Source organism: Peromyscus leucopus, chromosome 4 (assembly GCF_004664715.2).
Source record: "Peromyscus leucopus breed LL Stock chromosome 4, UCI_PerLeu_2.1, whole genome shotgun sequence".
In the NCBI taxonomy this organism is placed as follows: Eukaryota; Metazoa; Chordata; class Mammalia; order Rodentia; family Cricetidae; genus Peromyscus; species Peromyscus leucopus.
In genome coordinates, this window is record NC_051066.1 from 129,086,405 (window position 1) to 129,112,928 (window position 26,524).

Below are 26,524 nucleotides of genomic sequence, written 5' to 3' on the forward strand. Positions count from 1 at the left end.
CTTCCTGTGGTGCTTTTCTGACAGTGCTCATGATCTATGACAGGCTTCATTTCTGACACTCTGTCCTTGAACCCTGGGCTAGGCAGTTGGCAGGTGGTTCCCTGGGCTCTTTGAGGACCCGAGTTGCAGTGTATTGATTAGAGATGCATTAGCGTACGTCTGTGTTTCTGGACTGCTTCTTGCAGGGCTGCTGCTGTGGAGCTGCCATTTGTTTCTCTCCCCGTTTGAAGAGGCCACATACCCATGAGAGGAGATTTGGAAAATACATCTATGTTGAAAGAACAGGGAAATCTGCATTCCCATCACCCAAAGTGGACCACTGCTGATGTTCAATGAGTGTTTTTGTTTGTATGTTTTTTGAGACAGGGTTTCTCTGTGTAGCCCTGGCTGTCCTGGAACTCACTCTGTAGACCAGGCTGGCTTTGAACTCACAGAGATCTGCCTCTGCCTCTGAGTGCTGGGACTAAGGTTATGCACCACCACCACCCAATGAGTGTTTTATTTTTATATAATCGTGATGACATGAAATCATTCAATTTTGTAAACTGCCTTTTCATTTATAACCATTTTCCAGTCATTCTAGAGCTTTGCTAAATGTGTTTTTTCCCCCTGATTTAAGATATTTTATTAGAATCTTTTTGATAAAACCAGTACTCGTGAGACAAAATAAATTTAAGTAACTTTTTGTTTTGTTTTGTTTTGAGGGGGGACAAAGTCTCACTGTGTTGTCTAGACTGATTTTTAAACTTAAGCTCAAGTGACCTCTGGCTGAGCATCTGAGGTCAGCCAAGACCAAGTATCTTTTTAAAGATGGAATACTGTGGTGGGGTTTTCTTTCTTTTTTCTTTTTGAGACAGGATTTCAACATGTAGTCATGGCTATCCTAGAACTTATGTAGATCAGACTAGCATTGAACTCACAGTGATCTATCCGAGTGCCTCTGCCTTCAGAGTGCTGGGGTTAAAGGTATGTGCCACCTGTTCAGCTAATGTCTCATTCGCTCACTTTAGTTTTAAAAGAGAAATTATAAAATATTGCAAGTGAAGTTGAATCTGTTTCCCTCTCTAATGCATTTTCTCACTGGTTTCCTCCACTGTCTAGTTTGGATAGCTGGTAATCCTCATCGGTGTGTACCTTCTCTACGACTTGGTGTCGGGTTTGTTTGTTTCTTTCTTTCTTTCTTTGTTTTTTGAGGCAGGGTCTCATTTTGTAGGTGAGTCTGGACTAAACTTTGCCAATTCAAGGGTTGCCTAACTTTCTCTGCAAAGTCCAGATTGGCAAATATTTTGGGTTGGGGAGGACCTTATTTTCTCTGTTATAGCCACTCCACTCAGCCATTTCATAGTCACTGTAGATCTAGGTATGTGCAAACAAAGATTATGGCTGTGTTTCAGTGAGATGCTGTTTACGGGGATGGGTGTGGGCCAGATTTGGGCTGTGGCTTGTTTGGCAGACCTCTTATTTATTACTTTACTGACTGTTGTACTGGACTGTCTGTAATATGGATGTACTGTATTTTAATTTTGATTCCCCTATAAAGCAATGTGTAGGTGTCCATTTTTTTTTTTCCATTATAACATTGCTGGGGGCTGGAGATGTAGCTCAGTTGGTGGAGTATTTGTGTAAACTAGGCATGGTGGCACATGCCTGTGATCCTATCACTTGTGAGGTAGAGGCAGGAGAATCAGAAGTTCAGGTTGGTCTCAGTTATATGGGGAGTTGGAGGTCAGCCTGGGCTACATGAGAGCCTGTATTAAAAACAGAAAAGAAGCATCCTTGCCTTTGTTTCTGCACGTGTGCAGGGGTCCATCAGGACAGGAAAGCGTGGAGAAGGGGGAGTTGCTGAGTTTTGATGCTGGAGACTGAACCCTAGAATCCCCACATGCTAAGCCCAGCAGTGCTGCAGAGCTGCATCTTATCATTCGGTTTTTTTGAGGCGAGAGTCTCACCATGTAGTCCTGGCTGGGCTAGAACTTACTATGTAGACCAGGCTGTCCTTGAATTCACAGAGCCCTGCCTGCCTCAGCCTCCTGAATACTGGGTTGGTTTGTTTGTTTTTTAAAGTTACAATTATTTATTGTGTTTGGATGTGTTTATGAGTGTGAATATGTGTGAGTGTATGTATGTGTGCATGCATGTGCATGTCATAGTGTATGTGTGGAGGTTGGAGGACAACCGTTGGGAATCCATTCTCTTCTACCATGTGGGTTCCAGAGATTAAACTAAGGTCAGGCTTGGCAGCAAGCATCTACCCAATTGGCCATCTCATTGGCCTCCCCTTGTTTTATCTATCTATCTATCTATCTATCTATCTATCTATCTATCTATCTATCTATCTATATTTTTTTAAGAGATTGGGTCTAACTATGTAGCCCTGGCTGGCCTGGAATTCACTATTTAGACCAGGCTAGCCTCAAACAGAGATCTGCCTGTCTCCACTAATTGCTAGCATTAAAGGTGTGCGCCACCATACTCTGCCTCCCCCTTTTTTTCTTTTAAATTTATTTAATTAATTACTTAATTTTACATCTCAATCGAATTTTCCCCTCCCTCCTCTCCTTCCACCCCCCCTCCTCTTTTTAAACAGCACACTGATCAATAAAATGTAAGCAGAGGGCTGTGAGTGTGGTTTGGTGGTAGAGCACTTGGGTAGCTTATACAAAGCTGTGGCCTCAATGACCACACATACACTTTAGAAAACAAAACATTTCATGTAGAATGTGGCCAGTTTGTGACCTCTGTCCTAGAACTGATAGTTGCTCAGAATGTAGGCCACACTAAATTCTAGACTCTGAGGTGAGTCTCCATGACAACCAGGAAAGGCAACATGAATCCAAAATGAAGTACTTAGCGAAGAGTGTGGACGGCTGTGGCTCTGCTGAGAAACAAGTAACTGATCTTCTCAGCAGGCACAAGCCCCGAGGCTGGAGAACTCAGCTCTGCACAGTCAGCCCGACAGTGGGGCTTCACCTGGGATGCTGGTGCTGACAGAAAAGGTTCCTGGGAAGCAGGCGGCAGACTGCTGACCGAACCGCTGGGTTTCTCTCAAGTTGTCACTGTGATTAGACCTACAGGAGAGCAGAAAGAAGATAATAGAGAGAGAGTCCGGCATCCTCCTGACAATGCCCTCTCGGCCGAGGAGGACCCAGAACAAGATTTGAAGCTCCGGAGACAGGAAATTGAATTAGTCTGTCTTCTTGAAGTAAAGCATCAATAATAATGTCTACTCTAGCCGGGTGAGTGAAAAGCCCTAAAAGAAATGTGGTAAGAGTTAAGATTTGCTGGGCGTGGTGGTGCAGGCCTTTCATCCCAGCAGAGGCAGAGGTAGGCAGATCTCTGTGAATTCGAGGCCAGCCTGGTCTATAGAGAGAGTTCCAGGACAGCCAGGGCTCTTATATAAAGAAACCTTATCTCAGAAAACCAAAACAAACAAACAAACAGAAAAGGAGTTGAGTAGATTTAATGAGAGGACTCATCTTTAGGAGTTTCTTCCTTTGGCAGGAGTTTTGAAGGTGAATGTGGATCATTAAACACATTCCTTTGTGTTTATCACATTTTACAGCTCAAAAAATGTAGTAGCCAGGCTGTAGGTCTTTGCTATGGGCTTTTTATGGAACAGGATCAGGCCACGTTGTTTCCACAGGTGTGAGTGGGGACAGCCTGCCTCCTCAGGGGGATGTGACGCACAGGAGCCTGGCCTCTCACAGCCCTGCCCTTCACCTCCACCTCCTTGAACTCTGCAGTCTACGCATCTGGCTGCCAGGCTCTGCAGCAGAGGCCCTCCCATAGGAGGCTCTGGGCCAGTGTCTCCTTGGTGCTCACACCAGCTTTGGCATGCCTCTGTTGGAGTTCCGAGAGAGTGGCATGTCCTAGTTTGCTCTGTGTCACTGTGGCTAAAACACCACGACCAAAAGTCACTTGGGGAGCAAGGAGGATTATTTGGTTTACAGGTTACATTCATCAGGAAGTGAAGCGAGGCAGGAGCTCAAGGCAGGAAGTGAAGCTGAGGCCATGGAGGGGTGCTGCTTACTGACTTTCTCCCCCGGCTTGCTCAGCCCGCTTTCTTAAACAGTTCAGGCACGACACCACTCACAGTGGACTTGCTGGTCAGTCCTGAGCTCTGAGTCATGAAAATGCCCCATGGGCTTGCCTACAGGAGGAACTCTCTATGTAGACCGGGGTGACCAAGCTGGACTCGAGAGAGATCTCCCCAAGTGCTAGGATTACAGGTATGCATTGCAGTGCCTGGCTTCAGCATCAGGTTCTTTCTTCCCATCTGACAACATTTCTACTTTATTTTATTTATTTATTTATTTATTGGGTTTTTTTTTAAGACAGGGTTTCTTTGTATAGCCTTGGCTGTCCTAGAACTAGCTCTGTAGACTAGGCTGGCCTCAAACTCATAAAGATCTGCCTGCCTCTGCCTCTTGAGCGCTGGAATTAAAGGCATGTATCACCACTGCCTGGCTCCTGTATTTTATTTTGAGACAAAATCTCAATATGTAGTCTTGGCTGGTCTCCAACTAACGATCTTACTGCCTCACCCTCCTGAATGTTTGTTTGTTTGTTTTAAAGATTTATTTATTATGTATACAGTGTGCCTGTGTGCCAGAAGAGGGAACCAGATCTCATTACAGATGGTTGTGAGCCACCATATGGTTGCTGGGAATTGAACTCAGGACCTCTGGAAGAGCAGTCAGTGCTCTTAACCTCTGAACCATCTCTCCAGTCCCCTGAATGTTTTGGTTATCGATGCTTGGTTCCATGTGATGAAATCCCAAATTTTGACTCTAAGACTGTAATGAATGGACTAGCCTTGTGCAATTTTCTTTAACTGGCATGAGATTTAGTTCTTATTGAGTGTCAGTGGGTAGGTATTTCTATCTCAATTTTTCTTTGATAGGAAAACTACAAACTAAACAGTAGAAAATGGTTGTCTTGTGATGTTTAATGGACAAAATTAAGGTTTAACCATAGTCTCTGCAGTGACCATTGATGAAAGTTTTTAGAAGAATATTTTTTCTTTCAAATTCTGAGAACTGAACCCATGGCATCCCACATTCTAGGCATGTGCTCCTTTGCTGAGCTACACCTCCAATCCCCAAGCCCTTTCATAGTAATTTTAATCCTTCTTCATATTAGCATACAGATATAGTAGAGCACCTTTGTCGGTGCCTTGTAGTTTGACAGTTCTCCATAGGAAGGGAGAGTGACTCTGGTTTTTGCAGAACTTACAGAAAACATATTCAAAGAGAGTAAGAGATCTGGCTCTTCATTCTAATTTTTATTTTTACTTTTTATATAATATTTTTTATCAATTCTTTGAGAATGCCGTGTAATGTGTTTTGATCATATTTACCCTCTACCCTACCCCTCCTTTTATTTCCTCCTAGATCTACCTTCCCTGGTCCCCTTCCAACTTCATGTTCTCTTTTCTTTTGAATAGTCCACCAAGTCCAGTTTATGCTGTTCATATACTTGTGGGTATAGGGCCATCCTCTAGAGTGTGGGTGGCCTACAGGGGCCACCCCCTAAAGAAAGCTGACTCGCTCTCCCTCAGAAGCCATCAACAGCCATCAACTGTCAACAGCTCCTCAGGTAGGGGTGGGGGCCTGAGAGCCCTGCCCCCACACATATTCCAATGTCAGCTGGCTTGATCTTGTACAAACAGCTACAGCCGCTGGGAATCCCTGAGTGTGGCGGTCCTGTCATGTCCCGAAGAACCTACCTCATCCCTGTCCTCCCTGACCTCTGGCCTCTAGTGTCTCCTTTGCCTTTTCTTCTACCATGGTCTCTGGTCCTCGTACTGGGGGAGGATGATGTAGATGTCCCATTTGTGGCCGAATACTCCACAAGACTTATTCTCTGCACTTGGCCAAGTGTGAGTTTCTGCATTAACTACCATCCATTGCACAAGAAACTTCTCTGGGGCTGGAGAGATGGCTCAGAGGTTAAGAGCATTGACTGCTCGTCCAGAGGTCCTGAGTTCAATTCCCAGCACCCACATGGTGGCTCACAACCATCTGTAATGAGATCTGGCACCCTCTTCTGTATACATAGTAAATAAATAATTCTTTAAAAAAAAAGAAACTTCTCTGATGAAGTCTGAGAACTAATATATGGATATAGAGATGCAAATGCAGAGTACAGTTTGAATCCATTTATCAAAATAATAGTTCTGCAACTATTGGAGTCTGTGACCTATCCATGGGTCCTTGGCCAGATTTACAGAACTAGGCATGCATTTCCCCCTGTGGAGTAGACCTTCAATCCAACCAGAAATCAGTTGGCTTCCTCCGTATTATTCCTGCCACTATTGTACCTCTGTGCACAACTTTCCATACCAGTCATTGCTGTCTGCAGGATTCACAGCTGATTAAGGCTGCTGATGACTTCCCACCCCCACCCTCAGCAGCCTACACACACCTTCAGGATTATGGAAAGTAGCCTGCAAGAAGGAAGCTTCCGGATTAGTACCAACTCCATTCTCCGTTCCTGTGACCCAGTGTGTAGTGTCTTCAGCAGCAGGATCTTCCCATTAAGTTGTGGTGGGCAACCAAGAGCAGTGACAATAATCTTTGTAATTTGGGGGTCTCTGGGACACCCGTGACCAACCACTTGAAAAGAGGTTTCCTGCATGTGCACTGAACTTTTTCATTTAGCCACTTATGGCTTCTGGGAGGAGCATTGTCCTCTGTGTAGGATAACTCCAGCTCTTCTGTATGCTGCAGTTACAAATGCATGCATCCTTTGATTCAGCAATTCAACTTCTGAGAATTTATTTTTACAAGTATGTTTGTCCACAAATGAAATAATTATGTATCCTAGGTTTTTTACACTGGACTATCAGAAACAGCTAAAGTGTGTTATTTTGTTTGTTTGAGACAGGGCTTACTATGTAGCTAAGCCTGGCTTCAAGCCCATAATCCTCCTGTAAGTGCAGGGATTACAGGTATGCACCGCCACATCCAGCAACATAAGTGCGCCTGTAGCAGAGGTTAAATAAGTTAGATGTATCCATACAGTGGGGTAGTATGCTGCTGTCATAAAAGAGAAGGCTCAGTCTGTTGAGGATATGAACTTCAAGATCAGTTGTAGTAAGAAAGAGCAAGATGCAAACCATTGTGTATTGCTGTGCATAACATCACATTATTAAAAAAATTAGATTGAAAATCTAATAATGGGGCGAGAGAGCTGGCTCAGTGCTTTAAGAGAACTGAGTGCAGTGCGTAGACATACATGCAGACCAGACAGACACCCACACACATAAAATGAAGAAGGAAAAGATCTAATGACGTTTGTCTGTGGACGGGAGAGCTGGGTGGCTGGAGAATGGCAAGGGAGTGACGTCTGTCTCTAAAAGGGCTTTTGAATGCTAATTTTTTTAAAGATTTATTTATTTATTATGTATACAGCATATATGACTGCAGGCCAGAAGAGGGTGCCAGATCTCATTACAGATGGTTGTGAGCCACCATGTGGTTGCTGGGAATTGAATTCAGGACCTCTGGAAGAACAGTCAGTGCTCTTAACCTCTGAGCCATCTCTCCAGCCCCGAATAGTAATTTTTAAAACATGAATCATCTGATTTTTAAAAATTTCCCTGCACCGAGGTTATCAGGAGCTTGCAGTCCTTGTGTCCCTCTTGGCTCTGATCTAGTCTCTCCTTTGTCTTTCCTAAGCACACATCCGGCCACCTAGTCTGCCTTCTGAGTTTCCTGGCAGCAACTGAGCTTCTGTTTTTCTCTTCCTTTAAATTTCCTCCTTGCATTCAGAATCTGTTAAATTGATGGCTGAATGCACTGCACCTTCCCACATCCCCACTGATGAGCACATTTTACATAAACCATCTTTTAGTGATTCTTAGAATTCCAGCACAAGCTAAGGTATTGAAACATCTGAGCCGATGCACAGTGAGTCTTCTCTGTAAAGTGTCCTGTGGACCGATGGCTCCCCTCTCAAAGCTGTGTGACACCAAATGCCCATCAGGCCTTGTCTATGCATACCCCACATTTTGTGGTGCTGGGGTAGATCTCACAGTCTTGTACATGGTGCCTGAGCCACCCTAATGAGGCCGTGCTATAAAGCACAGACTGGCCTCTCACTCAGAATCATGCTGCTTGAGTCTCAAATGCTAGCCCTACAGGCTGCCACTGTACCCAACTTCTCCCTCCCACCCCCTTTTTTAACTTCTTTACCTGTTCATTTTCTCGTGTGCCTTTCGTGTGTTTATTTGGTGCTGGGTATTGAGTCAGAGCCTTTGTTTGCTAACGTGCGCTGTATTGCCGAGCTATTCCTCAGTCAGTAGTTTCTGTTAGGGTTCACTCTTCTGGCCCTGTTAAGCTCATATTGTGCAAACTACACCCTATGCTTCACTTATTTGCTTACTAGGTTTTGGTATGAATTAGGGATTTAGGAGTTCATAGGATATAAAGTCACCCAGGCTTTGAAAAGACTTCCAGTGAGGGCTGGAGCGGTGGCTCAGGAGTCAAGGATGTTGGATGCTCTTCTGGCAGCGTGTAGTAGTTTCCAGTAGCCCTGGTCAGGTCTCAGAGCCATCTCTAACTGCAGCTTCAGGGGATCTTGCATTCTCTCCTGGCTTCCATGGGCATCCTCACTTGTGCATGCCCCCCCCCCCACAAGACACAGTTCTATATAAAAGCAATATAAATCTTAAGAAAAACAAACAAAAAACAAAGGTGTGATACTTCATGCTGTGATCCCAGCATGGAGATGGAGGCAGGAGGATTAGGAGATAAGGCTGAGTCCCTTTCTCTAAAAACAAATGTAAGGAAAGAAGCTTCCTGTAGTTTCTACTTATAATATAAATATGATATAATAATAATATAATATAATCAAATATCGACTGAGGGTGGATAAGAATTAATATTAGTGGACTTGAGTCTTTTACTACTGAAACTGGTTACATTCTCGTGAGGAGAAATGCTCAGTATACTAAAAGGATTAAATATGGCTGTCAGAAGGTTAGCAAGTGGAAATGGCTTATGTACCCACTGCTGTCAGGCAGCCCTCGACAACAGCTGTTCCATGCTCACTACTTTTGTTTTTTTTTTTTTTTCTAGGACCTTAGCATCCTGAACCATTTTGGATTCATAGCCCTCAAGGCTGAGCTGGTCAGAGTTCATCATGTCCAAGTTAAAAAGCTCAGAGTCGGTCCGGGTGGTGGTTCGTTGTCGGCCCATGAATGGTAAAGAAAAGGCTGCGTCCTATGACAAGGTGGTAGATGTGGATGTGAAGCTGGGGCAGGTGTCTGTGAAGAACCCCAAAGGCACATCCCATGAGATGCCCAAGACCTTCACCTTTGATGCCGTCTATGATTGGAATGCCAAGCAGTTTGAACTCTACGATGAGACGTTCCGGCCGCTTGTGGACTCTGTCCTACAGGGATTCAATGGCACAATTTTTGCCTATGGACAAACGGGAACTGGGAAAACCTATACCATGGAGGGAGTCCGTGGTGACCCTGAGAAAAGAGGGGTCATCCCCAACTCATTTGATCACATCTTCACCCACATCTCTCGATCGCAGAACCAACAGTACCTGGTCAGGGCCTCTTACTTAGAGATCTATCAGGAAGAGATCCGAGACTTGCTCTCAAAGGATCAGACCAAAAGGCTGGAGCTCAAAGAGAGACCCGATACAGGTGTGTACGTGAAGGATTTGTCTTCCTTTGTCACCAAGAGTGTGAAGGAGATAGAGCATGTGATGAATGTGGGCAACCAAAACCGCTCTGTCGGTGCTACCAACATGAACGAGCACAGCTCACGGTCGCATGCAATCTTTGTCATCACCATCGAATGCAGCGAGGTGGGCCTAGACGGTGAAAACCACATCCGGGTAGGAAAACTGAACCTTGTAGATCTTGCCGGCAGTGAGCGGCAAGCCAAGACTGGCGCTCAAGGGGAAAGACTGAAGGAAGCGACCAAGATCAACCTGTCCCTTTCAGCCTTGGGTAATGTCATCTCTGCCCTGGTGGATGGCAAAAGCACCCACATTCCATATAGAGACTCAAAGCTGACTAGGCTTCTCCAAGATTCCCTTGGTGGCAATGCCAAAACTGTGATGGTAGCCAATGTGGGGCCTGCCTCGTACAATGTAGAAGAGACCCTGACCACTCTGAGATATGCCAACCGTGCCAAAAACATTAAGAACAAGCCAAGGGTCAATGAGGACCCAAAGGACGCTCTGCTTCGAGAATTCCAGGAAGAAATTGCTCGGCTCAAGGCCCAGCTGGAAAAACGCTCCATTGGCAGGAGGAAGAGGCGAGAGAAGCGGAGGGAAGGTGGTGGCAGTGGTGGGGGTGGGGAAGAGGAGGAGGAGGAGGGAGAAGAGGGTGAGGAGGAAGGGGATGATAAGGATGATTACTGGCGGGAACAGCAAGAAAAACTGGAGATTGAGAAGCGGGCCATTGTAGAGGACCACAGCTTGGTTGCAGAGGAGAAGATGAGGCTGCTGAAGGAGAAGGAGAAAAAGATGGAGGACCTGCGGCGAGAGAAGGATGCTGCTGAGATGCTGGGTGCCAAAATCAAGGTACCGTCCCCTTCTGTGGGGCCCCGTTCCCTTTCAGTGCCACTTCACTGGTCAAAGGAAATACAGTGGGCGCTGGGCATGGTGACAGACACCTTCAGTCCCAGCACCCAGGAGGCAGGGGCAGGTGGGTGGCTTGTGAGGTCTATATAGTAAGTTCCAGGACAGCCAGAGCTGTAGAGTGAGATCTTGTCTTTCCATCCCCCAAAATAAAAGTCAAAATAAAAAACTAATACCGGGGCATCCTCGCTTCCAGTATGAGAAAGAAGGTATCGTTTTAATTATTTGATGTTTCTGTTTGTTTGTATTTTTGAATCAGGATCTTGCTATGTAGAGCAGGCTGGCCCTGACTCACAGCAGTTCTCCTGCCTCAGCCTGCCAAGTACTAGGATGACAGGCGTGCACCACTGTGCCCAGCATTTTTGTTTTGTTTTTCAAGACGGGGATTTCTCTGTGTAGCTTTGGAGCCTGTCCTGGAACTTACTTTATAGACCAGGCTGGCCTTGAACTCACAGAGATTGCCTGCCTCTGCCTCCCCAGTGCTGGGATTAAAGGCATGAGTCACAATGGCCTGGCAGCATTTTTTTTTTTTTAAGGCAGGGTCTCATATAGCCCAGGCTGGCCTTGAACTTGATAGTAGCCAAGATGAGCACAGGCATGTGTCCCCATGCCCATTTTATGTGACGCTGGGGATCAGGGCCCTGGATTGTGCATGTGGGACAAACACTCTACCCATTGAGCTGCAGTCTCTGTCCATTTCCTCAGATCTCCTGTGTTCACTCCTCCAAGGGTGATCGTCTTGGATCCAGTGCTTGTTGTTGCCTTGCTTTTTTGTTGCTCATTTTAGCTCATCTCTCTGGCTTCACATGGGCTTAAGGTGCTGCCACAGTTTGCTTTTCTTTCCTGATGTTGGTCCCTAAGAACCTGTACTGATGCCTGTGCTTGTGTCCATCACTGTTACTGTTCTGAGTATCCTGTGATGTTTCATTCTCCTCTTGTGGGCCATTTCCAGTTTTGCTGTGACTGTTCTTGGCTTGGCTCCAGGAAACTTGCTTGTACCCTTAGGTTCTTGAGTGAGTTTTTTTGTTTTGTTTTTGTTTTGAGACAGGGTTTCTCTGTGTAGCCCTGGCTGTCCTGGAACTCATTCTGTAGACCAGGCTGGTAGAGAACTCAGAGATCTGCCTGCCTCTGCCTCCCAAGCGCTGGGATTAAATGTGTGCACCACCGCCCGGCTCTAGAGTGAATCTTTTGAAGTATCCATTGTACTCCTCATCCTACCAACAGAGGTGATTACTAGACTAATTTTTGTACACTAGTAAACAGTATCTATGTGTGATTTTAGCCCAGTGCCCTGGTTTTACACTGCTGGTTAGTTTTACCAGCCCCCATCCTGCCAATTTCCCTTTGCTGTTCTCTTAGGGGGACTCTGAGCCCTATTGCTTATATACTTCTGACATCTGCTTTGCTTTGCCTCAGGTGCTGGGTAATATTCTAGAGTATGGAGACTCCTCAGTGTTATTCCCAGCCACTTCTGAAGTCACATGACTGTGCATGTGCTGTCAGCGGTCAGGCAAAATGCTTAGTCACTCCAGGGCCTTACGTCCTACATAATCCATGTGCAGCGTGGTCACGTAATGTGCATGCATCGTGATCACGTCATTTATGTGCATGCATGGTGTAGCTACGTAAGCCCATATACACATGCACAAGGTGACCTATAAAAGCAGGCTCTCCCTGTTCCCCACTCTCACTCACGTCTATACACCTCTTCTCTCTCTCTCTCTCTCTCTCTCTCTCTCTCTCTCTCTCTCTCTCTCTCTCTCTCTTACACACACACACACACACACACACCGATGTGCAGTAGCCTCCTGCCTGCCCTCTTCCATGAATCCTCCTGTTGCAGGGGTGCAGTCTTAAAACACAGTTTGACTGTGTGCTCTCATGCTCCCTGAGGCTCTTAAGATCAAGCCTGGTTTTCTTTCTTTCTTTTTTTTTTTTTAAAGATTTTATTTATTTATTATGTATACAGCGTGTATGACTGCAGGCCAGAAGAGGGCACCAGATCTCATTACAGATGGTTGTGAGCCACCATGTGGGTGCTGGGAATTGAACTCAAGACCTCTGGAAGAGCAGTCAGTGCTCTTAACCTCTGAGCCATCTCTCCAGTCCCCCAAGCCTGGTTTTCTAACAGGGCTTTGAGGCTTTTGCACCAACCTCTTCTGGTGTTGTCTGTTTCCTTATTCTACCACTTGCTAACGAAAGCCTTTTTTTTAAAAAGCAAATTCTTATATTCTTATTCTTTACTTCAACTTTTTGTGTAGCTGTCCCTTCAGACAAGAAGCTGTCCCCAACTTCCTCCAAAAGTCTGACTCCTCTCCCATTAGTTACTCAGACTTCCCTCAGGACAGCATCCCATACCATCTGGTTAAAGGCTGCTTGCTTGTCTGTGTCCCACGGTGGGCTCCGAGCCTCACTGTCCTCCCTGACAGTAACATCTCTGGTCTAGGTTTAATATGTCTAGAGTGGGATTAGTGCTCTGGATAAACAACCCAATAAAGGACTTGCTTAAAAAATAAACAAAAAACCCTGAAAGCCACAGGTATCTCAAACAGCAGACCTCCAGTGTCATCAGAGTGGAGTCCCATCCCATTATGGCCAAGGGTGCATTTATTGTTCCCCAGAGTAGTTTCTTGCTTGTTTGTTTTGGGAGAGATTTTTTTTTTTTTAACAACGTCTCAATATGTAGCCCAGGCTGGCTTGTAACCTGTAATCCTCCAGCCTCAGCCTCCTGAATGTTGGGACCACAGGCATGCACCATCATGCTTAGCCAATCATGAGAGTGTCTTTCAGGTCTCCTGTGAGGGGTTCTGTTCTGGGAGAGACCACGGGATGGATTTTACTTTGTTTCTCACTCAGGCCATGGAGAGTAAGCTGCTTGTTGGAGGAAAAAATATAGTAGATCATACGAATGAACAGCAGAAGATCTTGGAGCAGAAACGCCAGGAGATCGCAGAGCAGGTAACTTTGCGTTCTTGTGTGGGGAGGAAGGCGTGGACTGACGTGATTGAGGCCACAGACCTGACACCTGTGGTGTGAGACCAGCTCCAGAGGGAACGGAGAGGAGCTGTCAGCCCCATACTAGCCGGAGACCGACTGGGAGCATCCAGACCCATACTGTGTAGACATGGTCGCTAGGGCAAGCTGATGAATTTTGTGGTATCGCTCAGAAACGTCGAGAAAGAGAAATCCAGCAGCAAATGGAGAGTCGAGATGAAGAGACCTTGGAACTAAAAGAGACTTACACCTCATTGCAGCAGGAGGTAGACATCAAGACCAAAAAGCTCAAAAAGGTAAGAGGTGGAGGTGCGGGGAGCCCTGGGGGAGGGGCCTTTGGACCCCCGGGGGAGGGGGTCTTTGGCCAGCCTTTCCTCATCTGTGTCTCCCCTGGCTCCAGCTCTTCTCCAAGCTCCAGGCTGTGAAGGCTGAGATCCATGACCTGCAGGAAGAACACATCAAGGAGCGGCAGGAGCTGGAGCAGACGCAGAATGAGCTCACCAGGGAGCTAAAGCTCAAGTGAGTACCTGGTCGGCAGGTCCTGCCGTCCACTCGTCCACTCAGCCCTCGAAGACCTGTCCAAAGACAGCCCGCCTGCTTCCTGCCAGCATACCCTCTGCCACCCCACTGTCCCCTGCTGCTCCCGACAAAGGCACTTCATTTCAGCCTGTTTCTGTGAGGTCACCACCACACAGTCTCCCCTTCCCTCCCCCTTATCGTCTCACCCCTTTAAGAAGGTCTCCCTGTACCCTCTCCCTTACCTTTCTTGCTCCTTTGAGATTCTCTGACCTCACCTGTCACTCAAGACAGAATCTTTAATTACCTTTATCATGAACTTTTTCCTGATTGGTCAAATGAACACCTATGTCATCAACCAGAGCACTATAAGAACGATTGTTCTTGGGCTGGAGAGATGACTCAGAGGCTAAGAGCACTGGCTGCTCTTCCAGAGGTCCTAAGCTCAATTCCCAGCAACCACATGGTGGCTCACAACCATCTGTAATGAGATCTGGTGCCCTCTTCTGGCCTGCAGGCATGTTGTATACATAATAAGTAAATCTAAAAAAGAAAGAACCATTGTTCTCATGAAGTCTGGGCATCTTTTTTTTTAAGACAAGGTCTCATGTAGCCCAGTCTGGCCTCAGATTTGCTATGGAGCCAAGGATGGCCTTGAACTCCTGGTGGTATGTGCCATCACACCTAGTTTATGTGGTGCTGGAGATCAAACACAAGGCCTCGTGCAAGTACTCTACCAACTGTGCTGTGTCCCCAGGCTCCTGAGCAATGTATTTTTTAATGCTCTGTAGGTGATAAAGCAAGGCAGCATATGTCTGTCATCTCAGCACCTGGAGGTTGAGGCAGGAGGATCACAAGCCCAACCCAGACTGTACAGTGAGATCTTGTCTTAAAAACAAACAACAATGGAAAAATCAGCTCTGAGGTGATGTTAGTGTTTCAACCAACCAACAAGCCAACAAGATGGATCTCTGGATCTTTTTTTTTTTCTGAGACAGGGTCTCATGGTGTAGTCCTGGCTGACCTGGAGCTCACTACGTAGACCCAGCTGGCATTGAATTCACCGAGCTCTGCCTGCATCTGCCTCTGCCTCATGAATGCTGGGACACCTGGTCCTTACCTGATACCAAGAGGAACAGTACACACTGATAGGTGCATTCAGTATTATGGAAGGCCCACCTGCAGATACTTTGGGTAGCAAATGTATGCCCTAGGATGGCTTCTGTGTCACCTTCCCACTGACTGACATACACACACACACACACACACACACACACACACACACACACACACACACACACACACTTTTTCCACTCACATCCTTACTCTGCCTGAGTAGAAGTGACCTTTCCATATTTCTGGGACTCTTTGTTTGTTTGTTTGTTTTTTGGTTTTTTGAGACAGGGTTTCTCTGTGTACTTTTGGTGCCTGTCCTGGATCTCCCTCTGTAGACCAGGCTGGCCTTGAACTCACAGAGATCCGCCTGGCTCTGCCTCCCGAGTGCTGGGATTAAAGGCATGCGCCACAACCGCCCGGTTTCCTGGGCCTCTTAGCATCTGTCAGTGTGCACTGTTACCTCTTCGTTCAGGTAAGGACCAGGTGTCTTTCATGTTTGCATCTCAGCTCTGTGGATGGTGTCAGCATATAGTACCTGCTCCGTAAATGTTTGCTGAGTGACTTGACTCTTATTTTATTTTGTTGTTGTTGTTTTTGGAGAAGGGATCTCACTCTGGCCCAGGATGGCATCATAGACTCAAGGGAACCTCCTGCCTCAGTTTCCCAGGTAGCTGACCAAGTGTGCCACTGCCTGGTTCTGTGTACATTCTTCATCTGTATTTATCTATGTGTATTCTTACAGGCATCTTATTATAGAAAACTTTATCCCCTTGGAAGAGAAGAATAAAATTATGAATAGGTCCTTTTTTGATGAAGAAGAAGACCACTGGAAATTACATCCTATAACTAGACTGGAGTAAGTCACAGTTGACCTGAAGTAGACTTGCTGGAGGGAAAACAGAAAGAATGTTGCACAATGGGACTGGGCCACTGAGATGTGGAGAGAATGTACTGGAGCCTGCTTGCCTGATTTTGTGGCAGCTACAGGCCCAGGAGGTACAAGCTGGGTCCCAATTATGTTATTAGAAACTTGGAGGCTTCATCACCCGTGAGCTAGTTAGTTATAGCCTTTACCATGACCTCAAATTTTCCTTTTCCCTGTCAAGTGAGATGTGCTAGGCCATAGGACAGAGGGGTTGTTTTGTATGTCAGTCTCTACCAGGGCCATGCTGGGAATGTGGAGCTGTCTGTCAAGGATGCAGGGATAGTAGTGCTGGTGGATATGTTTGTCTGCTGTCTGAGAACAAGACGGTGACTGGGGTCCCTTGCAGGTTAAAGGAAGCCTGATGACCACATCTGGATCGGATGGCACCTCAATAGAAAACTTAAGCAGTTAGCACCCGGCGTCCGGTCAGCCCTAGTCCTGGAAGTTACTGCTTTCAGTTCTCTCTGGCTTGGATTACTTCTCAGAGTACTCTCTGAGTATTTATCCCATGGGCCTGGGCCTGGCCTGTGGGGCATATTCCAGCAGGGCCTTAACTACTGTCATCCGTTTTCAGGAACCAGCAGATGATGAAGCGGCCAGTCTCTGCTGTGGGTTACAAGAGACCCCTGAGCCAGCATGCACGGATGTCCATGATGATTCGGCCAGAACCCCGGTACAGGGTGAGAAGACTATAGTGTTTTGGTTTTTTTGTTTGTTTTGTTTTTTAACTCTTTGTCTCTTTGTTCTTTGTTCTTTTGGGGGCCTACCACCCAGCTCCCAAACAAATCACATGGAATCTTAACCTTTTTTTGGGGGAATGCCTGGCCTTAGGTTGACTTATTTCTAGCCATTTTTTCTCTTTCTTTCTTCCTTCCTTCCTTCCTTCCTTCCTTCCTTCCTTCCTTCCTTCCTTCCTTTCTTTCTCTCTCTCTTCCTCTCTCTCTCTCTCTCTCTCTCTCTCTCTCTCTCTCTCTCTCTCTCTCTCTCTCTCTCTCTCTCTCTTTCTTTCGAATTATTTATTATGTATACAGTGTTCTGCCTGCATGTATGCCTGCAAGCCAGAAGAGGGCACCAGACCTCATTACAGATGGTTGTGAGCCACCATGTGGTTGCTGGGAATTGAACTCAGGATCTCTGGAAGAGCAAGCATTGCTCTTAACCTCTGTGCCTTCTCTCCTCATTCAGTTCTTTATTAGACCATCAGGTGTTAAGACAAGCAAAATAACACAGCTTCACAGAGTTAAACAAATGCAACATGAAAGAATGCAACACATCTTTGCATCATTAAACAAATGCTCCACAGCATAAACAAATGTAACACATCTTAAAATAATATTCCACCACAGAAGACTGTTCATGGGTTTTAAGAAATTGTTTAAATGACATTCATTTTTTTAAATGTGTGCATGTGTGTTTGTGGGGACGGGGAGGCATGTACGCGCACACTACATACAGCAAGTATCAGAAGACAACTTGTGGAAGCTAGTTCTCTTCTTCACCATGTGAGTCCCAGGGACCAAACTCAGGTTGTCATGTTTCACAGCAAACATTTTAATCCACTGAGCCATTTCACTAGCCCCAGTGTGTGTGTGTGTGTGTGTGTGTGTGTGTGTGTGTGTGTGTGTGTGTGTGTGTTTTCAGAAGAGTTTAAGTTTGAGAAGTCCTCAGACACCATTATGCTAAGACACAGGATGCGTACCTGACTTCCCCAGAGATCTGAGGACACGTACAATAATTTTAACAAATAATACATGAAATAACAAGCGGATGATGAACACTGAATGGAAAGGCAAGGGTTGGGGGTGACTTACTCAGTAAAGTGCTTGTCTGTTGAGCAGGTCCTGAGTTCAAGCCCCAGAAACCACACTCAAGCACACCCTAGTCAGCGTGTGGAGGTCAGAGGACGACTCGCATGAGTCAGGTCTTTCCTTCCACTGCCTGAATCCTGGGCTGTGAGCTTAGGTTAACAGGCTTGGTGGCATGCACCTTTACTCACACACAAACCACCTTGCCAGCTCTGGAGATGTGCCCTGTAATCACAGTACTGTCTCTAACAGGAAGATTCCTGGGTCTTACTGACTAGCCATTTTAGTCTAAATTGTGAGCTCCAGGTCAGTGAGAGACCCTGTCTCAAAGGAGGTGGGCCGCATTCCTGAGGATGACACCTGAGGGTGTTCTGTGCCCTCCACAGGCATGTACATACACCGGCGCCTGCAGTCACACACACAGAGATTAAAAACAGGAAAGGTAGATGAATTAGAACCCCTGGGACAAGGGGGGGGCGGGGACAAGTGCCCTGTCGGCAGAGGCCAGTAGATGTTACCAGTTAAGGAAGCACTGACAGTTCTGTGAGACCTTTAGAAAGATGCAGATGTTTAATGTCATGACATGGGTCTGTCCTAGGGACATTTAACATGTATCAGTTGCATAGTCATGTAAAATGACATAATTAAGCACTGTTTAATGACCCCAAATACCTTGCAATAAAATACTTCCTGTCTGCTGGGTCCATACCTGATGTCTGAGTGCCCTCTCTAATTGAACTCTCCAATCTTCCCTGTGCAGTTGGTCCTGTTGTTTAGAGCACAGGTAGCTGGTAAGTGATGGACTGGGAGACACGATGTATTGCTAAGTTGTAAAGCAGTTTATACTATTCATGATGGCACACATCTGCAATTCAGCTTGCAGGAAGTAACTAAAGGCCAGCCTCGTCTATATAACATGTCCCAGGTAAGCCAAGGTTACATATAAAAACCTTATCTCAACAAACAAAACAAACAGAATTTTTAAAAGTTTCTGCTAGAAGTGTATATATGAATTAAAAATCTGGTTTGTGAAATACATGGCAATGTGAACTGCTTGCCCCTGATTGGTAAAGTGTACTCAATTTAAACCTTCCTTCATTGTACTTAGTTGTATTTTTGCAACTATCCATGGACAACCTGTATTAGTTTTGTAATGAAAGATTTTCACAGGATCACATTCTATAACTTATCCTGGCCTAGAACCTATATGTATCCCATAATAGCTTCAAACTCATGGCAATCCCTCTGCTTCAGTCTCCCAAGCAGTGAGATTACAGGTGGGAGTCATCATAACTGGCTTAATTTAAAAATTAAAAGAAAAAAATTTTTTTTTCATCTCCTTCAAGCCAGAGGCAGATGAACTCGGTGCTGTTTGTCCTGGTGCTTAGTCATTTAAAATTGAGAAAGAAAAGCAAAAACTGCCTGTTATGTGGGGTTTCATATGGGGGAGGAAGGGCGGTGTCAGGCAGAAGACTCAGAAACATTTTTCTAGCAGTTTCAGATGGTGCATAACTTGCCAGGTTTTTGTAATTGAGCCAAAAAAAAAAAAGTCTTTAAAGTACACAAATAAAATATTCGGCTTCCCAGGGGACAGACGTGACCAAAAGTGGAATTGAAAGCAGTAACTCTCGATGTTTGGTGATCAGTCTGCTTCACTGGAGAAATTCGGTACATAGTCTGGATGTTTAAAACTGATGAATGGGGTTCTCTGGAGTCCTAAGGCTAGACTTCCTGGAGGCAGTGGCCAGCAGCTGTGGAGAGGTGTGCTCTGCTCTCTCTGTACGCTTGTCTTTGGAGCTAGGAAGGGCTCATTCACCACATGATGTTCTGTGATGGAGGCAGTTCACAAACCAGTTAGGAAGCAAGGCCAAAAACTGGTCCTTCAAGTGGAGCTCAAGCACATACCTTGCCCTGCACCTGCCTCCCAGGAGCACACAGATCCTGCTGCCTCCGAGCAGCTGGAACAGCTGTGACAACTATTAGTGATGACTGTTTTTCATCTTTGTACCTTTTCGTATCTTATATGAGACATGCTTATTGCAAAAAAAAAACAAAAAAACAAACAAAAACAGAAAAATTCAGGAAAGCAAGGTAGAAAATTTAAATTACCCATTTTGAGTATGATGGCTCACACCTGGGAGGATGAGGCAGGAGGACTGCCATGAGTTTCAGGCCACTTTGTGTACATAGGATAGATAGGATAGAAGGAGATCACACACATGCACATGCATAGAGAGAGTTCAGAAGACAGCTAGAATAATCCATAAATAGCATTGAAAATAAGGCAAAATTGTTATGTGATAAAGAACATTATATAATCATAAAGGTTCTGAGAAGATACTAACACTTACAGTCATATATACTGCAAAGCCCAGATACATGAAGCCAGACTGAATGAACTGAAGGAGAAACAGACAGGTCAGATGTAATCATTGGCAGCTTCACTACTCCATTTCCACTAATGGATAGAACAACTCAACAAGTAATTAACAAGGCAACAATAGAGCTGAACAGTATCATAGACAGATTAAGCCTGATGCCCATCTGTGAACACTTAACTCGTTCTCCCCACACCCCCCAAATAATTCAAAACATGAATATTTTTGTTTGTTTGTTTGTTGTGTTTTTGAGACAGAGTTTCTCTGTAGCTTTGGAGCTTGTCCTGGAACTCACTGTGTAGATCAGGCTGGCCTGGAACTCACAGAGATCTGCCTGCCCCTGCCTCCCGAGTGCTGGGATTAAAGGTATGCACCACCACCTCCCGGCAACAACATGCATTTTTAAAATACACATCGGATGTTGTGTTTACACCAAAGAATTGAAAATACATGTCCTAGTTAGCTTTAATTGTCAACGTGGCACAGCTTAGAGTCAAAGCTTTGCTTAAAGAATTGTGTAGCTCAGATTGGCCTGTGGGCATGTCTGTGGGGAGTTATCTTGATTATTAATTGATGTAGGAGGGCTCGGCCCACTGTGGTTGGCATTATCCCTAGACAGGTGTCCCTGGGCTATATAAAAAAGCTAGCCAAGTATGAGACAGTGAGTGAACTAGCTGGCCAGCAACATTTCTCCCTGGTTCCCACTGTACTCCCTCACTGTTACTGTGTTCCCTGGTCAGAGATAATGATGCATAGACTAGCAAGCAGGCCTGCTTTCAGGTTCTTGCCTCAGCTTTCTGCCCCGACTTCCCTCAGTGATGGATTATGATCTTGAAGTGTAATATAAACTCTTTCCTCCCCAGGTTGTTTTTGGTCATGGCGTTTGTCACAGCAACAGAAAAGAACCTAGGACACATGTTCACATAAAAACTTAGATGTGATGAATTGTCATTGTAGCTTTGTTCAATATTCAAAAGCCAGAACCAATCAAATGTCCATCAACTGATGAATGTACATGAATTGGGATATTTATGCAGTAACTTTTATTGGACATAAAAAAAGGGAATGAAGCATTGGTCTGGATTGCAATACGGATGACTCATAAACATAATATTAAATGAGATCTCTGATTTTAGGGCTAGTCTGGTCTACAGAGCAGGTTCCAGGACACCCAGGGCTACACAGAGAAACCCTATCTTAAAAAAACAAAACAACAACAACAAAAAAACCCACAAAACAAACAAAACAAAAACAAAATTAAATGAAAACACCAGACATCAAAGGCCACATGTGAAGCATCTTGAATAGGTCAATTCTTAGACATGGAAAGCATACTAGTGTTTGCCATGAGCTATGGGAAGGAGGAAGGAGGGTCACTGTGTCATAGATAAAGGATTTCTTTTTAGAGTGAAAAAAAATCTGGAAATAGCTTGTGATAATTGTACAGAATTATGAACATACTAAATACTACTGAATTTTACATTGTAAGATGGCTAATAGTGTATAGTATATTTGTAGATTTTATTTTATTGTCAAACACAAATGTATACACATACAACTCTTTCACTTTAGGCAGGCTCTTTTTAAACATTTTTTCTATTACAGTTATTTGTGTGTATTTGGATGCATGTGTGTCATGACATGTATGCAGATCAGAGGACAACTTATGGGAGTTAATTCTTTCTTTCTACTCTGTGGGCTCCAAGGATTGAACTCAGGTCATCAGGCTTGGTAGCAAGCAGCACCTTTTGTTGTGAGCCATTTTGCCAGCCCTCCTGGGAGGCTCTTAATGGCACTTAGCACGCAGTTCTGTTCTCAGAGGTTGTCTGGGTTCCTTGTACTTGCTGATGGCTGCTGTGCTTCCGCAGGCAGAGAACATCATGCTCTTGGAGTTGGATATGCCCAGCCGGACGACCAGAGACTATGAGGGCCCAGCCATTTCCCCCAAGGTCCAGGCCGCACTCGATGCAGCCCTGCAGGATGAAGATGAGATACAGGTGGACGCATCGTCCTTTGAAAGCACTGCAAACAGAAAACCCAAGGCCAGGTGAGTGGCTCCTGGGGACCGGGATCTGAAAGGACACATGAGCCAGGTGTAATAGTGAATACTTTAATCCCCGCACTCTGGAGGCCCTGGTCCCAGCCCTTGCTTATTTTGGCCTGCATCCAAGTCCCTCCTCTCAGGTTTCCTACCTCTCCTGGAAGGTGGGTCGGCCAGGCCTAGAGGGTCATGCTAGTCTAGTCTAGTGGGTTTATAGTTCAAAGAATCCTGGTTTTCAGGACCTTGAGGAAAGGCCACCTTTGAATATACATGCTGCTTGGTAATGTCCATGTGTTTGACTTTTGCAGGCCTAAGAGTGGCAGGAAATCAGGATCCTCCTCTTCCTCCTCAGGAAACCCTGCATCTCAGTTTTACCCACAGTCTCGGGGGCTGGTTCCCAAGTAACCTAGCACCCCCTCCCAGGGGGGGAACAGCATTGTCTTCTGAGAGAAGAGCGAGCACAAAACTGCAGAGATGACTTGAGCCTAAACGCAGAACCATTCCCCTGAGGAGAAGAGATGGCCTCTGCAGACTAGCCAACTCAGTCTGCCCGAACATGCTGGTCCTGATTTGGCACTCAGCTCCTCTGGGAAGTGTCCTTGAATTAGCATCTCAGAAATGCATGGGTAAGGTAAAGTGCAAAGTCCAAGTGGACAGCAAGAGAATGACCACAACCTTGCTTTCCTTCTTCCTCCCTTCCCACCCTCCCTTCCTCTCCTCTCTTCTAGCCTCTTCCTCACACCAGGTTCCCTTCTTGTTAAACAATACGGCGTTGAGGCCTCCTTAGGACCACATGTGTGGAACCTTGAAGTAAAATGACAGTGGAATTGGGACGGAAAGCCCTAGAACTTGAACAGGTGCCTGCTTTTGTCAGGGGAAATGCGAGGTCTCACTTGGAACCAAGTCCCAGGATGGCACAACTCACGATCCAGCTTCCAGGCCCCGCATAGGAGTAGATCTGCCTGTGGAACCTGATGAATGGGGCACTGACTTCCAGTTCCTGTTCCAGAAGGACTTGGTGTTGGAAGCAATAGAAAAGACATTCCCTTTGCCTCCTGGGAGAGTTTGGGGAAATAGCTTTTTTCAAACCTCAAAACCATGACCATCCTGTTAAAGAACTACGTCTATAAACAGTGCCATGTCCATCTACCAAGTCACTTTACTCCTCGTTTGTCACCGTCTTTCCCCCAGTACACGTGCTCTGAGCGGCCTTGTGTAGACAGACACACCTTGAGAGTGTGCCTGCAGAACGTGCTGCAAGGCGGGCCTCTGTGTGGGAGAAGGGAGGCCGGCTCTGCCTTCTCTGATGGGACTAGAGTTGGGGGAAGGCCTCGGGAAGGGGCAGTCATGAATTCCCCATTTGGGTCCATTCTGTCCTGAGAGCAGAAGGATGAGCAGGCAGATGCAGAGCTGGAGGCAGGAGACCCAGAGCAAGGGGAAGGGAAGAAAGAAATGGAAGCAAAGGAATCCTGTCTGCCGGGAGCAGAAAACCCCCTGACTCCTAGAAGTGTGGCTCCCCTAGGTGCTGGCACGAAGAGGCTCTGAGGGAGCAGGCTCAGAGGAGAGTTCACACTTGCGGTTTACATAGACTAGTGTGGTTTGTAAGTTTTAGTTCTTCATATTACGGCCCCTGGAGCTTTGTTTTATGTTGGTCATTAGGTGACAGTTACTCAGTTTCCCCAAGAGAAATGCATGAGTGTGTGGGGCTGTGTGTGTGTGTGCACAGTGGTGCCTGTGCTCTGGCTGCGTCTGTAAGAGAGTCTGAAAACTTGCTCAGTTTAGAAAAACTCCAGCGTGCAGTCTTTGCCTTTGTCTGTGGTGAAGGCCCAGTGAATGGCTAATCCAGGCTAGAAGCACACCCCCACGTGTGTCTGGGTCCATGGTCCAAGCCTGAGAGGACAGTCTTGAGCCCCCAAGTCTGCCACACCGGTGCACCTTGCTGGCACGGTGCCTCAGGAAGATGGCAACTCAGGTGGGCCTCGAGATGCACTTTTAACTCGGCTGCTCAGTCTCCAGGCACACTTCTGGATCAGAACCCGGGGGAACGGGGAGGAGGTAGCAAGGGCAATGTCGTGACCTTCTGCAGAATGGAGATCCATTTATCCCTATGTTAGTGAGCATTCTTCTGAGCCCAGAGCCCTATTCAGCAGTTCCTGGGGAATAATGGAACCTGTCCTTATCTTTTCTGGGGCTCAAACCCTGCTTCTTCCCTATGTACTAAGCATTTGCCTGTTTGAATAGGAACCAGATGATGAGATGTGTCATCTAAGGTGACTGTCTGCTGGCGACACTGTCTCTCTTACCACATTTCCTCACAGCTAATCTGAATTCTGTAGGCTGAAAACATCTGTGTGGCAAAGCAAAGGATTGCAAACTTCAGGTAATACCACACCTTAATACTGGTGTCTTGAAGTGGCTGATGTGATGAGGGGTGGTTAAATGATAATAGAACTTTCCAGCCCAAAGAAGAAAGCCAGCCGGCAACCACAAGGATTCATGCAAGCTTTGCCCTGTCCTCCGCTGTGTTCCTACAGTGGTCTGTGGAGACCAGGTAGAAGGGCCACCCATGTGGCAATGAAGCTGTCTCTTCCCGGCAGCCTCTGGTGCTTCTCTTTTCTCAACATGGATCCGATCCTGAAAACAGAGCAGATTTGAAAATGTCTTGCTGCCCCCAGAAGGCTGCTGCTTTGAGTTCTGAATCGAGCTGAGAGTAGAGGACATATCAAGCTCCCTGAGGGACCAGAGCTTTATGCTGATAGTTGTCTAGGATGTTCTGGGATGCTGGAAGGCCTTCATGCCTGCAGCAGCTAGTGTAGTCTAGAAGCAAGTCTTTAAAAGGATCTAAGAAGACCATCTGGAAGGTGTTTGAGGCTGCGTATACAATCCTTATCAGACTCTCTTTTCCTCTAATCAGTAGAATGTATCTGGCTTCAAATGACACAATTTCCAGAGCCCTAGATTCAGAATCAGAGGCCACAAATCATAGGCATGAAGCACTTTCTTAAGACTGACCCGTGTGGAATTGTTCCCTGTCTGATGCCTGCATGCTGCTTGAATTGCTCCACCGACACTTCCGTGACCAAGGGTGCCAGAGTGTGGTACAGCTCAGGCATGGGCCCCTGTCCACCCTTCCTGACTCTTATTAAGTCCTCCCTCACTGAATGTAGACTCTGCCAAGTTCCTGAGACACATTGATTCCCTGCTAACATAGGCTATCAGTTCTGCCTCACTTTTGCCTCTTGAGTTTGAGGAGTACCGTGAACACCTTGGACCATCCAGACACCATCCGTGGATGAAATGGGCTACTAATGTACTCTGAAAGCCATAATGCAAAAGGTCTGAGGGAGCTAGCTGAGAACAGCATGACCCACAGTTACCATGCAAGTCTTTGGTCTGGTACTTTCGGATTCTGGCACCTTCCTCTCTGTCCCGTCTCTTGAATGAAATGCTTCTGAGGTTATTTATGAAAGGAATGATGTGGGCAGGCAGAAGGCGGGGGCTTGACCGCTCTTTGGAGTTACTGATGATCTTGACCTTCTCTTCGGCTGTCTTTAGACAAAGGATATGCCAATACTTGGGACTTTTAAGTTTTACAATTGATATTTATTTGTATTATCTCTTTGTCTAGCGATGTAAAAGTGATTCTAAACTAAGATGTGTAATAAAAATCAATCAGATCTATTGTATCTACAAAAAGGTGTCCTTGTAAATGATTAGTGCCTTTTAAAGAGACTTGCGTGTAGCTGATGTGCTGTGATTCTCTTTCAATGTTTAGACTGATGTAGTTAGAGGAGAGTAGGAGAACACCAGCACTGAGTTGTAATACTGACATTTGAAAAATACAGCTAGGAGAGCAAGAGAGTGAGTGAGGCCAGGGCTGGAGGCGTGGCTTAGTGCTAGAGCTCTTGCCTACCATGCAAGGCCCTGTCTTTGATCCCCAATGTCACCAAAAGGAAAGAAGAATGGAAGGAAAGGAAGAGACAAAAATGTGTGTAATGTTTTTGTGGCAGTTCCTGACCTGAAGTGCTTGGGCCTGGGCGAGAGGCATGAAAATTTTCAACTTCATATTTTGTTTTTAAAGTTCTTTTGAAGCTATTATACTTGATACAATTTATTTTAAAATATGTCCATGTCTCTCTTA

General features: G+C 45.8%; 1 protein-coding gene across 4 annotated transcripts in view; it reads left to right on the plus strand.

Moving 5' to 3' along the window:
- The window catches only part of Kif3b (kinesin family member 3B), a 41,771-nt gene extending 15,692 nt beyond the window's left edge, over positions 1-26,079 (plus strand). For 2 of the 4 annotated variants that reach the window (XM_028887432.2, XM_028887435.2), the window contains 9 exons: positions 3,067-3,236; positions 9,084-10,551; positions 13,465-13,566; positions 13,776-13,898; positions 14,003-14,121; positions 15,977-16,090; positions 16,734-16,839; positions 22,211-22,389; positions 22,692-26,079. In XM_028887432.2, coding sequence (XP_028743265.1) covers positions 9,148-10,551; positions 13,465-13,566; positions 13,776-13,898; positions 14,003-14,121; positions 15,977-16,090; positions 16,734-16,839; positions 22,211-22,389; positions 22,692-22,788 — 2,244 coding nt within the window. In that variant the 5' untranslated portion in view covers positions 3,067-3,236; positions 9,084-9,147 and the 3' untranslated portion in view covers positions 22,789-26,079. Of the gene's footprint in view, positions 1-2,695; positions 3,237-9,083; positions 10,552-13,464; positions 13,567-13,775; positions 13,899-14,002; positions 14,122-15,976; positions 16,091-16,733; positions 16,840-22,210; positions 22,390-22,691 lie in introns of those variants that run through there. The other 2 variants (XM_037205310.1, XM_028887436.2) reach the window with 2 other exon arrangements.
- The last annotated feature ends 445 nt before the right edge of the window (positions 26,080-26,524 follow it).